Source organism: Narcine bancroftii, chromosome 7 (genome assembly GCF_036971445.1).
Source record: "Narcine bancroftii isolate sNarBan1 chromosome 7, sNarBan1.hap1, whole genome shotgun sequence".
Lineage (NCBI taxonomy): Eukaryota > Metazoa > Chordata > Chondrichthyes > Torpediniformes > Narcinidae > Narcine > Narcine bancroftii.
The window spans coordinates 48,203,947-48,219,410 of record NC_091475.1 but is presented as its reverse complement, the minus strand read 5'-3'; the positions used below and the strand labels follow the sequence as shown (position 1 = coordinate 48,219,410).

At 39.1% G+C, this 15,464-nt stretch overlaps 1 protein-coding gene across 8 annotated transcripts in view; it reads right to left on the bottom strand.

Moving 5' to 3' along the window:
- cnksr2a (connector enhancer of kinase suppressor of Ras 2a) overlaps nucleotides 1-15,464 on the bottom strand; it is a 489,894-nt gene that overhangs the window by 151,846 nt on the left and 322,584 nt on the right. For all 8 annotated transcript variants that reach the window (XM_069889984.1, XM_069889985.1, XM_069889987.1 and 5 more), the window contains 2 exons: nucleotides 8,961-9,172; nucleotides 4,603-4,692 (listed from right to left, as the gene is read on the bottom strand). In XM_069889984.1, the coding sequence (XP_069746085.1) occupies nucleotides 4,603-4,692; nucleotides 8,961-9,172 (302 nt within the window). The remainder of the gene's footprint in view (nucleotides 1-4,602; nucleotides 4,693-8,960; nucleotides 9,173-15,464) is intronic.

Sequence of the window (15,464 nt, the reverse complement as noted above, 5' to 3'; positions counted from 1 at the left end):
AACTCTCAGCTTATACTATGTACACTGAGTTGAGTACATATTGAAATGTTAAAATAAAGTATCTGTAAGTAATTGAGGAAAAGAATGGGGACACTGCTTGCTACTTCCAGAAAAGGAAGAAAACTCAGAAGATAATGGTTATATTATTTTGTCTTCTAAAAGGGAGCAAATAAATGTTGTAATACAGTTCCTGGGTCACTTCTTTTCATATGCCCCCTGTGCACCCATTACAAATATATGAAGGCTATGAAACATGAAAACTGCAGATGCTGTGATTGTAGTAAAAAACAGAAATGCTGGAGGAACCCAACAAGTCCTACAGTGTTCACAAGAGGTAAAGATATAGAACTGATGGTTCAGGCCTGAGTCCTTTTTCAAGGTATTAGTAAAAAGAAGGCAGATGCCTGAATTAAAAGGCTGAGGAGAAGGGAAGAATGGGCAGGGGTAGGAGTACAGACCAACAAACAGAAGGTGCTATTTGGATATCGATAGGACACAGGAGATAGAAAAGTAAGACTTGACTGGGGGTGGGGGGGGGGTTGCTGTTTTCAGATCTATGAAAGCAGAGTTGAGGGAAAGGAGACAGAGGGAAAAAGGGAAGAGAGAGAAAATAGGATACATAGGAGTGGGGGCTAACAGTAAGTGGCAAAGTTGATGTTATTGCCATTCGGTTAGAGGATACCCAGATGAGGTGTTGTTCCAATTTGTGGGTGGTCTCAGTCTGACAGATAAGTCAGCAAGGAAATGAGATGGAGAATTGAAATGGGTTATTACTATTGTACTGGATGAAGCCGAGGTGTTCAATGAAGTGAACTTCCAGTCTGCATTCAGTCTCAGAGGAGACCACAATGGGAGCACTGGATGCAGTAGATGACCCTTGCAGATTTACAATTGAATTGTTGTTTCACTTGGAAGGACTGTTTGGGGCCTGGAATGGTGGTGAGGGAGCTGGTGTGTGCGTAAATTAGGCACCTCCTGTGGTTACAGAATAGGAGCTAACTGGGTAATTAGTGGGAAGGGAGGAGTAGAAGAGGAATTTACAGAGGGAGAAGTCACTGCGAAAGGCGAGGAGGGGAGAAGAAGGGAAGATGTGTCTAATGGTAGGATCATGTAGTAGGTGATGGCAATGGTGGCGGATAATATGTTGGATGAAGAGGCTGGTGGGGTGGTAAGTTAAGATAGGGAGAATCTTGTCCTTTTTGCACATGGGGGTAGAGGGGGCCAGGACAGATATGTGGGTAATGGAGCATATGCAGGTGAGAGTCAAGTTGGTGGTAGAGGGGAAGGTACTTTTTAAAAAAAAAATTGTAACTGTGGAAGTTGCTGGGTTTGTAGAAGATATGTGCCAAAAGCTTGTCTCTTCTAGGTGTAGGTGTTGGTGGGTTTGCAGGAGATGTCCGTCGAGAGTTCGTCTCTGTAGCTGGGGGAATTGGTGGTTCGTAGAAGGGCAAACACTTCTGCATTTCAAATATTCCTTTGGCACAGCTTTGGCAAGAAATCAACAAGGCATTCAAATGAAAAGCTGCAAAAGGCAGGAGGCTTCTGATGCAGGGAAATCCTGCAGCCTTGGTTTGTCCCATCATAACAGATGAGTACTGTTACTGTAGTACAGCAACATTGAACACAATTTTGCAAAAGCAAGCAGGATATTGTAAACAATGAGAACCTAAGCCAAGTAATGAATTGCAGACAGGGAAGAAAAATCAGACAAATGTTTTGATGTTAGGGAATGTGAATTAAATCATGTAAGGATGCTTGTTTAATGATATTTATACAACAATTGATGACAGAAAAGACTGAAGTGAATTTCAAACTTTATTCAAGGCCAATATGTTTGTGATGTGCATTTTGATGAGCAATGGAGCTTTAGCCAAGTTCCACTGACCAGGAACACTGCCTCACTGCACACAGTTCAGAAGCAGTATTGGTAATGCTGGGAGACATAAAGAGCTCTATTGCTCAAGATGACAGGGATCTGCCATAAATCATGGTGAACTGCAGTCAGGAACTGACTGGAGATCTGAGTATTTGAATGTACATTCTGTTTAAGTCAAGGACCAGGGTAGCAGATAGAGAAGAGAGGCAAACAGATGGGACTCTTTTCCCACTAGAATCACATGCTCCATCATAATGTGCTTTAAGACAGCCAGATTTCCTTTTTTGTAATATGAATATGATTCAGGACATCACTATTTATTTCCACAAATTTTCTAGCTTCTATAACTTTCTACACAATAAAGGCAAGGACATTACAGCATGAGGTTTCAGATAGGAGCCAGACAAATTCAAGAAGACAAAGGTTGGAATTTTATTGTGGTGTGTCTTCAGTGTGCAGTGAGTCCAATGGGGCTGAACCAGCTGAAGAATGAAACTAATGGAAAAATCTCTTATAAATGAGTAGAGAGGGAATCTAGAGGCAGGTAAATTGAATTGTTTATTGTCATGTGTACTGAGATACAGTGAAAAGCTTTGCTTTGTATGCGAGCCAAGAAACTCATCCCATACTTTATCACAGCTGGTAGTGGTAGAATGATTACAATAGATGTAAGTAGAGGATCTGCCATGAGCAGTTTGCAAAATATTGCCACACTCCAGGTCCTAACTCAAGACTCCAAAGGGAGACCATGAGGAGAAACAACACAGGAACAAAAGGATCCATGATAAGAGTGTAAATCCAAGAATTTCACAATGTTGAAAGCAGGGCAGAAATACATTAAATGAGTACATTTTGCCAAAAAAAGGTCCAAAAGAATTAACTTGCCTGCCAGGATATCAGGGATTATGAAGGTGGCAATGATCAGACATATGAATTACAGGTAGTGGTCCATTTAAAGCAGGAGGGAATCCAGATTGAACTTGGGTCACAGAGTTAACAAGGTGCCTGAGAGAATATGGGAAGATAGCTGACCATCAACATCCACTAAAGATGTGTGGCAGGTATTTGAGACATAAGAACATTTGGGAAGATCTCAGAGGTTTAAGAAAACTGTACACTGAATATTCATGTCTACGTAAGTTTGACTTGCAAGTTCTTGACTGATGCGTATTAATTTATTTGTATGCAGGTTCTCTTGTGACATTACATAATCCCAGTATGATTTTGTTCAACACAACATCAATACATTTAACCAACAGTCAATGTAATGTGAATACAATCAATTTCTTAAATGCATCTTAAAAGTGATATTAGCTTTAATTACTTAATTAAGCCATGATTAATTGCACTGCTTCCATTGGACTTCCAGAGACAATGATCAGGGATTTAGGAAGTATGAGCCTTGGAACTACAACTATCTTTTTATGTCAATGGTACACCTGATTCATATATGCATCTGGGTTATATTCACTCCCTGCTTTGGCCTCACACGGTGTTCACAGTCTTAAAAGGATGACTTAGTAAGGTCCATTCACACTGATAATCCATTGGTTGACACTGTTACAGGACCAGTTCTGGGTAACCAAACAATCTATCTGCTTCAATTGATTTTTAAAAAAGTAAAAGATGGAAATACTCAGCAGATCAGACCTAATGTTTCAGAACAAAGCTCCTTTCTCAGAGAGAGGGTAGACATCTCTGAGAGGGTGATTGTGGAGACAAACTGTAAACAAGCTTAATGAGTTGAATAGGAGGAATTAGAGAGTGAGAACAATCAGCGTTATACATGACAGAAACAGGCTCTTTAGCCCAAATTGGCCATGCCGACCAAGTTGCCTACTTGAGCCAGTCTGATTTGCCTACATTGGGCCCATATCCCTCTAAACTTAGTCAAAACAATGTAGACAGAAGAATGTATGAGATGTGAAATGCAGAGCAGGAAGACATGCCCAGCAGGTCTATCTGCTGCAAATGGTGATCATGATTTATTCTGCAACTCAAAGTCTGATGAAGAGTATAGAAAAACTGATAGCATTTTTGGATAAAACTGGTCAAAGTTTGTGCTTCACAGGCTAAAGACAGAGAAAGAAAGAGATTTCTTTTTTTTTTAGAGGACCAGAGTCCATGAGTAAGTTGGGTCAATACTGCCACAATGTTCTTCCATTTGCAACCTCCATCAAAACCCCTAGGAGTTACCTGGGTTAATATTTTGCCATCACAATCCGACAAGAAAAATGACTCTAGCTGGTTTCTGGCACATTTCAAAAGTTAGAATAAAAATTGTGTCTCCTAGGGCATTTACAGGCCTCACACAGTGACACTCAGGCACACTGGCATCCTCTAATAAATAAAGGTTTGGATTCTATCATTTATTGCCTGGAGAAGCTTTTCTTCTTTCCTCTTTTGATTCTTTTCCCAATAACTCTTATCCCAGTTCCACTGATCAGATCATTTTCTTTTCTCTACTAGGTAGAACCTTCATGAATCCAATGGATTTCACAATAACCTGGATCTCCATAATGCATAACCGTGACCTGAGATAGACAGGTCAGGCCAATTGTCATTCAAAACTTGGCTCTCAATTACAATCTTCCTATTGTGGATGTCCTAGTAGTGGGTGCAGAAAAACAAAAGCCCACCATGAAGTGAGAACATGTCTTTGGAAATGCTAATTTCTCTTAAGATAAATTCAATAATTCTACATAATAGTTAAAAAAAGTACTTACCTCGTCGTCCATCCCTTTTGGGTCTATTAGAATCTTCGTATTCTCCTACCCAACTGTATTCGACTGGCATTGAAATAGGTCTCAATTTGCCTGGGAACAGCAAAACAAAATGTTTGAAATCAGACAAAGTCTAAATTCTGCAGCTGCAGGAAACCTGCAATAAAACCAGTGAATCTTGGAAATACTCAGTAGATCAGGCTATGCTGAAGGCTTGAGTGAATATTTTGTGAAAATTCACTGCCAACACAACTGGGGAAAAAAAATTAGAATATGCTTTTAAGATAAAGGAAATTTTGGAAAAGGGAAAAAAAAACAAAGAACAGGCTAGAAGCCTGGTGAGATTAAATGACAGGATGAATGAAACTACAAAGTGAGAAGCAAAGGTATAAAAGTAAAAACTAGAGTTGGTGGAGCTGGGAATGGAAGTGATTAATGATGTTGTTGGATTCAATGTTAAATTAGAAGGCTTGCAATTTGTCATTTTACTTCTCTAACTTACTCTCCCTCTGGTCACTTTCTTCTTGGCCTTTGATAAACTTTGAGAACATCACCTCACCTTCTGACCCCACACTCCACAATGAGCAAAATATTTTCAAATGATCATTTTGAGCACTCATTTAAACCTGCTCTAGTATATCTTTTGTTTCTTTACATCTCCTGTATACAACCTGTTTGACTTCCAAAAATAATTTTGATTGTTAATTAATCTCTTCACTGTTTCATTGACCTTCCCTTTTGTTCTTCCCTCCTCTCTTGCTTTTTGTCTGCATTCTTTCTCTCGAGTTTCTATTAATTCTGATGGAAGATCATCAGGCTGAAATATTCAACTCCTTTCCCTCCCTGCTCGATCTGCTGAGTGCTTCCTTCTTGTATTTTCCAATCACGTTTTGCCTTTCAGTGTGTAATTATTGCTTACTTCTTTACAGCATTTAATTTTTAGAGACATCTGTTTGTCATCTATTCAGCAGCTCTATTTTGAAATGATCTTGTTAAGATTAAGAAAGGCTGGTAACTAAAGCTAGTTGTAAGTGCATTGATTGTGCTGCTTTCTCCATTTTTAGTATAATCCACTCTACTTCTTAGAATATTTCAAAACTGCAGAGTTTTTTTTGAAAGTAAGTTGACATCTATCATTTGCAACTCACCAGTGCACAGAAGTGCAGGAGAAACTCAGTGGGACATGGAAAGTAAAAGGAGCAAACGTTTTGGGCCTGAGCCCTTCTTCAGGTATATGTGTTTGGTATTTAACCTGTACAAATCTTAAGAAAAATCATAATTGTCTATATAACCAATTATCAGATTTATCCACACTACGGCTTTACTATTCCTTTAACGTGTCATGGGCAAAAACAACTTATTTTTCATTGTTTCTTTGTTGTTAAAGATTCCGAGGAATAACTAAAGATGTGGTCAAAAAGATGGGTTCGAAGGAGCAATTTGAAGTTATAAAAGGCAGAGAAGTAGGAAGAAATAGACAGGGAATATCAAGGCCTAAATATAAGACAATTATGGACAAATCCAAGTGTGGTGCACTGATAGCCAGAATCAGACACACACAAGGTAAAGACTGTACCACAGGCTTTCATCCACAAAGACTTCCACAGAGCCAGGCTGGCTGTGGCTGCAGCAACTCTGAGTGAGGCCTCGGGAGGCCGCTGCAGGCTTATATCCCGGAGGGTGATTGACACTTGACCGGGTGGGGCTTGATCCATTCAGGCCGACTGATTGACAGCTGGCCAGGTGTTATCCTGTCTCCTTACATTCCTGCAGGTACAGAGGTTTCCCCCTGCAGTAGGCCGGTGGTGTACCACCACAGCAAGGTATAGCCATGCACTTGTGCAGGAGAGGCAAGAATTGACCTGGACAATGACATTTATCTCAGAGGAGGAAGGTCATAGAGGAATTTGAAAACAAGGTGGTGCCTGAATAGAACCCAATATAGGTTAGTAAGCATGAGGGTGAAAGGACTTTGGTGCAGGTTGGGATGTTAGTGGCAATGTTTTGGAATTGTCTCAAATTTATATGGGTTGAGAGAGGATGTTGGTCAAGAGACTTCTAATAAAAAATTTTTATCAGGTAGCAATAATATGTAACTGGAAGATAAATTCAATAATCATTGCAGAACGCCCAATTTCCCTGTCTCCATGTGTACTCTATATTAATAAAATATTGATAAATTCAGCACAAATCCTCTGATCATTTCAGAGATGCAATCTGATGATATTCAATCAACCCAGGTTGGTAGTAACAGAAACTAAAGACTAATTTAAATAAGTGAAATTGTTAACTAAAACATCCAAATAAACTCAGCAATGAATGTTGGAAATCTGAAATCTAAACACAGGAACTATTGAATGCAAGGTGCAGAGAATAAAAGAGAAGTCTCCTATTTGAAGCATCCATTTCTTGAATGAAAAAAATCCTATGATGGTCTTTTGGTGATGAATAGTCACTTCTCCAGTCAACTACATAGTTCTTTGTTGGAAGTTTGCAACTGATCACTGATATAGATCTTGCTGGCTGCAGCTAACCATTCCCAGGGGGAATCAGCAGAAATCAGTCATTTGAATGAAGGTGAGTTCTGGACTTAAGTCCATGAGGTGCAGTGTGGGTTCACCGAGTGACACTGAGGACTATCAGTGGAGTCCAGTCATTACCATGGGGGTAATGATCACAAGCAAAGCAGTTGAGCCCCACTGATATCAATTGGGAATATTGATAAAGGGGAAAGTTTGTCTTTTAAAATTAATTTGTGTTTGGTTTTTGGTCTATAGCTCTCGATAATTTATGAATGTTACTTTAAAAATATTTTCATGTTTTTAATTATTAAGTCAATATTAATAGCTTTGGCTATTTGCTGCCATATGAGTGGGGTGGGAATGCAGCTAACAGAGAACCTTAGAACACTACAGAATAGAAACATTTGGCCCATCTAGTCTGTGCCCAGTCGCTGCTTCTCAGTTTGAGAGATATGGGTTCAATGCTGACATTGGGTGCTCTCTTTGTGGAGTTTGCATGATCTCTCTGTGACCAAGCAAGCTTTCTCTAAATGCTCCAGTTTCCTCCTACATTGCAAAGAGGTGTAAATTTCCCAAGTGTGGTGTGAGTGATAGAATATTTGGGGGGGGGGGGGGGGGCGGGGCGGTGGGGCATCGATGAGAATGTCAGAAGAATTAAAAAAAATAGGATCAGTGTAAATGGGAGGTGGAAGGTTGGCTGATACGGCTGATTCCGTGCTACGTACCTCTATGACCTTTAAACATGTCTGATGCTTTGCCAGGTGTTAAAGTCTATGCAGGGCCTCTTCACAATGCAGTCCAAGGCTTGAGTTCTAGCAACCTTAGTGCCTGATCAAGGCAATGAGTGAACCAGTCAGATCAGCACCCTGCACCCGGTCCAGCTAATGTGAGTATGGTGAGCCTGGGAGGTCAGCTGGGTCCAAGAAGATTTGATCCAGTGTGACTATGAATCAATGAGGAAAGGAGATTACATTGTTCCATGATTTTATGGATGATTCTGGCATTTCAAAGGGTGAAGAGACTGGGAAGATGAGATTGATTTTAAAAATGTGATTGCTGCTGTAATGGCAGCACGGCCACCGGTGTAGATCTGGGAGAGCAGAGAATGGAGACACTGCGCTGCTCCAAATGGTTCAACTGCCTGGTCCTAATGCCGGTGACTCCATACAGGCATTAAAATGCCTGTTCAATGAGACAATGATGTTTTTAAACTAAAATCCTGCAACCACGGGTCTGATCCCAAAATGGCGGCTCCTGCGCTCAGCAGTGGCGGCGAGGCATTCCAGACCCAGGCAGCAGTGGATCAGAAAAGGAAAGAACAACCCCCTTCCCACCCACCATTGAAAAGGAGAAGCAGAGGATGGTAACCATGACTGCAGCCCAGCGATCGGCTCAGCAGCTGAAGGATCCATACAGGCAATTTGCAGTTGGAGGACCTGCATGGGCTATTGGCTGCTGGTGTCTGGCTCATGGGAACCAGGTCTCGGTTCTGGGAATTGAGAGGACACTGAGGGCAATATGGGCTCCTGAAGGCCTGGGGCATTGCAGGTGTCTGTGCAGTTGCAGAGCCTGTGGGAGCACTTGAGGTGAATCCACAAACACTCAGGGACAGTGAATTTTGGTCCTCTTTCTCTCATATTGTACGGGATGCCAGGTGACACCAAAGGCAACTCTTTTTCTGCCATACAGCAGGAAGAAGGTAATTTCGTGTAATATTGCATGATAATAAAGGAATTTAAAAATCTTAATTGATAGTTTTTGAGAAAAATCACCTGGATATATTTTCAAATCTTAAATAGTTTTAAAAAGCATTAAAATAAAAATAAAAGCTAAAATTACCATACGTTAGAGTATTTTCTCTTCTGCCTGGAATACTTGATCTGGTTGTGTCGTAGTCATAGCTGAGAGTCATTGCATCACCCTCAAGCACAGTGAAACGTTTTCGATATTCCTGATCCAGGAAAGAATTAGGAGACTCTGATCCCTTATGTACTGGTTTGCCTAAAACAGGTCTGCTGGGCTCCTCAATGGGAAGGTTGCCTTTTTCATCCCTTTTATTTGGAAAAAAATACACAATTCAGTGCTTCTGTTCATTTTTCTAATTAAGCAAATCAAACTGAAGTCAGACCAATGACACACATGAAAGAAGTAAAAAGAAACATGGTGTTGATACCCTTCTGCTTTCTAATTCAAATATTTTACTGCACTTTTATTTGCAATTGTTAATATTCAGACCTGCCATTTATTAAGAGACTGTGGAAACTAGTAATGATCAACTGCAGCTGCAAACAATATCTCCACATTGCATCACTGTTGCAGCTGGACATTTGCTGAGCACTTTAACTTTGGTCATCTCAAAACTTTGTCAGAAAAAGGCATCGCAACAGAGTTGTAATTTTGCCATTGAAGTTCTGAGAAGAGTGTGGATCTTTATATAAGAAATGAGAAGATAAATTATTTATTTTGTTTGTTTTATGTTTAAAGTGCTTTTGCAGCCACTCTATTTATGTGGAATGATTACCAACAATTTCTGAGAAATATGCATCAGAGTTTTTCAGTAATTCTTAACCATTCAGTTCCATGAATATGAGAATTAATAGGATATGAAATTACTGGGAGGAAATTGCTGTGATTCCCCACCATCAGAGAAGATGCCACCTGGACTTGAAATCTACTTTAAACAAAGATCAGCACAATTGATGGTGAAAATTCTGCTTTTAAGAATGGAGGGTGTCAAACTTGGAAAACCACAATCAATTTCTATTTTTTTGATGAATAATTTTTTGCATCATTTCCCATGACGATATTAAAATTTCTGCCACAAATCAAGTAACAAAGGTTTATGTTTTCATTCAACATGAATGGTGTGATTTATTCTACATTCTCACTGAGCAACATTTATCACCATACTGCAAATGCCAAACTTTGGAGCTACCAGTTCTAAAGCACAAAAAAGGGTCACTGAAGAGAGGCGAAACAGGAGAAAAAAAGGGGAGGGGAGGGGGGGTGGAACATAGACCTTCTTCAACTACCATCTGGTAAGGACTTTTCATTTATCATGGCATAGAATACAAATTTCTAACTAATGAGACAGCAAGGATGAATAAGGTACCAACTATCTGATCTTTACAAGATCAGATTACAAGACTTACATGACAATTAATGCATTTTTAATGATTCCTTAAATTTGTCAGAGGCCAAAAATAAACATAAAAGTAAAATAAAACATCTTAATTCAAGACGATATACAATGTAAAACAACCTGCTTTGTCAATCAACTGTCATGGAAAGAGTTGCTATCCACACATTCAACAATTCAGTAACTAGTTTGTGTCAATCATCCTTGGTGGCATTGTTAGGTGAAAAACAATATTTGGACTGATCTCACTTTTGTAAGAGCTTGGTGAAGGTCAAGCCTTGTGAAGCACAGAAAGTTGAATTTAGAACGCAAGTACTTTGAGATATGTGCTTTATTTGCTGAAGATGGTCGGAGCGGTGGTGGAGGGGGTAGAAGGGGAGGCCAGAGACGTTAGAGGGGAAATTGAATAAGAAAAAAATCAACACAACGAATCTAATGAAATGCAGGCAGAAATGCAATAATTTTGGAAAAGGCATTCAGACCACAAAATGCACAAAAAGAATGGTATAATTTGTACTGAGCAAGCAAATCTAAGGAAGTTTTACAGTGGCACCATTGAAAAATACAGTTGATATTACTGTTAATAAAATACAGTCCTGGCAAATAAATCTCAGAGAGAAAAAATATGAACAATGGTTAATTTATAATTATTTTGCATGCTTTTCAGGAAAACGGTGCCATCTTCAGAGCAGTACAGTTCAGTGTGCTAAACAGAGATATTTAACTTCTCTCTTAAATCAGGGTTGTGGGAATAAATCATCAGGCCACATCGAGAACCAATGGAACATGATTTTGATGATTTGAGAGTTTATTGGAAGCATGTAGTGATTCTACAGTTCCAACAAGAATCAGTGTTTATGAGAGGGTTGGAGAATTTTTATAGGTCTTTATCAGCAGGGGACCACTTTTACAACATTAAGGGTGGCTATATCCTCTATCTAACCACAATCAGTACACAGAATGTGATAAATGTTCATACATAACCAAAGGTCAATGGCGGAGAAGTGCTGAACTCTCTGTGTGTGGGAATGCAAGTTACCTGTTGATTTCAATGAACTCACGTGCATGAAGGTAACTTCTCACAGGTATAGCACAGGTTAAAATTCCTCCCTGACAAGCTTTTGAACAGTATTTTGATTTGATTCGTTATTTGTTTGAGAGTGTGGATATCTTCAACTGAATTAAAAGAGATTAACATGATAAAGTGGCACAATGTACCTCTCTAGTGGGCAGAATGCACTGCACAATTTTACTGTCAATTCCTTGAACTTATTCTGAATTGCACGGCAAACTACTACAAAAGAACTTTGAACAATAAGATAAATCCCCTGTATTAAGCTCCCCAACAGTTGTTTGAGGAGAATCCTGAAAAAACCTGGCAAGGATGGCGTGAAACATGAAGGTAATCATCCCATACCTTCTCTGCACTTGGTGCAGAAAACAACATTTGGCAACTTGGTAATCAAGGGATTTTATCCAAAAACACTGACCATAATGATATGCAGCATTCTAGACAACTGGATGCATTATTAATATTATAATAAAGCACATGTACAAATATTAATGTCAAGTTCAGGGCAGAATTAAATTTGGCAAAGAGCAGTGTTACCGCCCTCTATTGGGGCCTGTCCACCAGAGCAAACATATTTCACTGGCACATCCTGTGGCCTCAAATGACAGGTTCCAATGTAATTATTTTTCAAAAGAGTAGTTTTTATTAAACAATGTTCCTTTGCACATTTAATCGAGTCAATCCAATTCCCACTTCATAGAGAGTAAAATGCATAATTTCTGTCCTAAAAATTTGCACAGATACAATGTCAACTTATTTTGGTGCTTTTTAAAAAGCTGTGATCACACTTGGTCCATTCAGTGCTACCCATATCCAATCTGCTTCCTACAGAAGTAGGAGCAGTGTAATCACTGATGCTTAACAAAATAATATTAGCTGATAGCTTGAATAGTAATAAATACATTTAAGGGGTTTGGGGCCTCGATATGGCTGAAATGGAAATGATCAATGTCAATTCATGTCAAGTACCATGGAGTATTATTATATTCCAGAAATGTCATTGTGCAGCATGATCAACAGAGAGAAAAATATTAAAAGTTTGCTGGCAGTTTTATGTCCTATGACCAAGAGCTGATCCTCGATTCTCCCAATTTATTTGCTGGTGATGGAGTTTAGTGGGAGGGGTTAGATTAGTATGGGTTTTTTATTCTTTTTTTAATTTTGTTCTTATTTTTGTATTTTTTCTATAACTAGAAGAGATTGGTCTATTAGGTTTTCACTTTTTTTGAGAATTATATAAGACTATATATGACACATATTAACCATATAACCAGATAACCGTTTACAGCACGGAAACAGGCCATGTCGGCCCTTCAAGTCCGTACCGGTTCACTTGAACAACTCCACTAGCTCCTCCACAAACTCCTGAGGAAGTAGACATAGAGAGTTTTTCTGTATCTGTTCAACGGGTTGTGGCCTTCTCTACATTATTACATTTTATAAAAGCTACATAATTAATTAGTCTCTAAACCATATATATACATACAACATTTCTCTATCAAATGAATAAAAGTATTTAAAAAGTTTTCAATTCAAGAAATGATTGTGATCAATTTTATTGAATGGGTGCTTAAACGATAACACAAAACATTTTCTCCCCCTATCTCAGTCAGCACTACCCTAAGAGTTGCCTGTTCAAGTTGATCCAAAATGAAGAGAAGCCTTTTGTTTCAGAGCCCAAACCATTAGTATTTCCCAATAGTATTTCCCAATAAAGTATTTCCCAATAGTATTTCCCAATAAAGTAGCAGCAACATTTTGTGACTGAATATTTTAGGGGAATATAAATTATGATAATTTGATGGCTATTCTAAAATATTAAGAGTAGAAATCTTAAGTTGTTTAAATTGTCCTATTTTCTGACTCCGTGCTACTGTTTAAATTAATCTTAACAATAGCATTAGTTTTAAAAACTGAGGCTTCAGACAGAGATTATCTTCAGGTAAGTCTGTGAAAAGCATTTTTTTGAAGAATTTTCCCCAAGAAAGAAACAAATTGCCTCTCGATCATCCTTGAGACATTAAGCACGTTGGATCAAATCAGCTCCTACTAGCCCCAATTCCTCTTTTTATCCATCCCTTGCTCCTTATTCACTCTGATTTGCCTATTTGACTTTCCTTTAATACTTTTGGCACTGATGTACTAAGGCGCAGCCATTACTCCCTGGGGGCCACCGCATATTGAAGTAAAAATCTTGGTTTCTTTTCACCTCGTATAACATAACTATTTTTTAGTACAAACATAATATGCTGGAAAAACTCAGCAGGTCAAACAGTATCCCTGATGTAGCAAAGGCAGAGATACAGAACTGACGTTTCAGGCTTGAACCTTTCATCAAAATATTTTTATTGCTTGGTAGGAGAAAAGCATGAAAGAAGCCAAAACTTGACTGCTTCACAGGGAAGAGGGCCCATAAATCTTGAGCAGAGAAGGCCTTAGCCAAATAAAGGTTGTGATTGGCTGTATCAAAGGATCATTTACAGTGGTCAATTGATCTTCCATCATGTCTTTGGAATGTGAGGGAAACCAAAGCACCTGGTGTCACGAGCACATTGTACATACGGACTCTGTACACGCAAAGCTCAAGGTCAGGATCAGACCCAGTTCCAGGGCATGTTAGGCAGTGACATTAACTGCTGGGGGGTCTCTACTGAATGTGTCTGAAATAGTTCTGTATCTCAACCATCAGTGAGAGACCGAGAAGCATAAAGCTGAATTTGTTTTCCACTGAGACTTGTCTCTTCAATTTTATTAGAGGTGAAATAATGTTTGGAAAGTGGATCTTTTCTCACCCACATTTTACATTTATACTGCTGGCTGAGATATGGTTCCAAAAGCCTCAACAATACACCCCATACTCCAACAGAATATTTTAAGACATGTATGAGTCAAATGCTCGAAGTTAATAATTATTTAAAGGATGGTCCCACTGACCCCTGGAAACTATTGGGAGATTTTACATAAAACTTAAAAAAAACACCAATGGAGACTGCAGATGATTCAAGTCCAGTGTTGGGCATAAAGACAAACAAGGTTTGCATCAATGTGTCATATTCTATCCAGTTTTAGGCAGAGACTTAAAAATGGACAAGCCATATGTCGAAATGCTGAAGGGGCAGGGATTACTGTATATGAGAATAAACATAAATTAATGACATTATTTTACACTGATGAAACTTAATTTGAGAACATCAGAGTCATGTAAACACCAGCTGAACATCATCAGATGGAACTTGAGTTTGGAAAATATTCACTAAGGTCAGATTGGTAGATGTATACAATAGAAACCCCACAAAAGGAGGAAAGGATGTATCAATTTAATGAAGAAATGGCTAAGTATTTGTCCATGAAGAGTACTGATAAGTATAAAAATAGTTACCAAGTGAGATGATCAATAACCATTGGGAACATAAGGAAATCTGCGATCCTTAGTAACAATAGAAGCAGCAGAGAGGACTCTATTTTAAGAACTGATTACTTTATGGAGCATCTCACTTGAACCTATTCTGATTAGTGTCAATAATTGCTCAGCTGCAGAATAGTCAAGTAGATGCAAGATCAATTGATTTGTTTTCCTGTCATTGGCTGAGGGAGACTTTTTGCCCAGGAAACCTCTAAGCTGACAGTTGAGGACAGACTTCAATTCATTGCTCTATCCAAACTGCACAGACTTTAAGAGTAGAAACATTTTGAAGGTTTGCTGCAACTCTCCAGTGCTTCAGTAAACCCAGAACCAATGCAATGTTTACAAGTTTGATCTCTGTGCTTAATAAAGGAAATACTTGCTGTGGAGTCAGGGCAACATGCCTTTATTACTGGGTAGATTCTGACAAAGGAGGAAAAACCCAACACCCAACCCCAACCAACCAATTTTCCCTTGCAACCGCTGCAACCGTGTCTGCCTGTCCCGCATCGGACTTGTCAGCCACAAACGAGCCTGCAGCTGACGTGGACATTACCCCTCCATAAATCTTCGTCCGCGAAGCCAAGCCAAAGAAAGAAAGAGATTCATTTCAGGGATGAAGGGGTTATCCAGCAATAAGAGATTTGGTACAATTGGCCTCCCTCACTGTAAAATAAAAGGTGACTTCAATTAAATGCTGTTATTCTGTTTGATAGATTAGATCCTGAA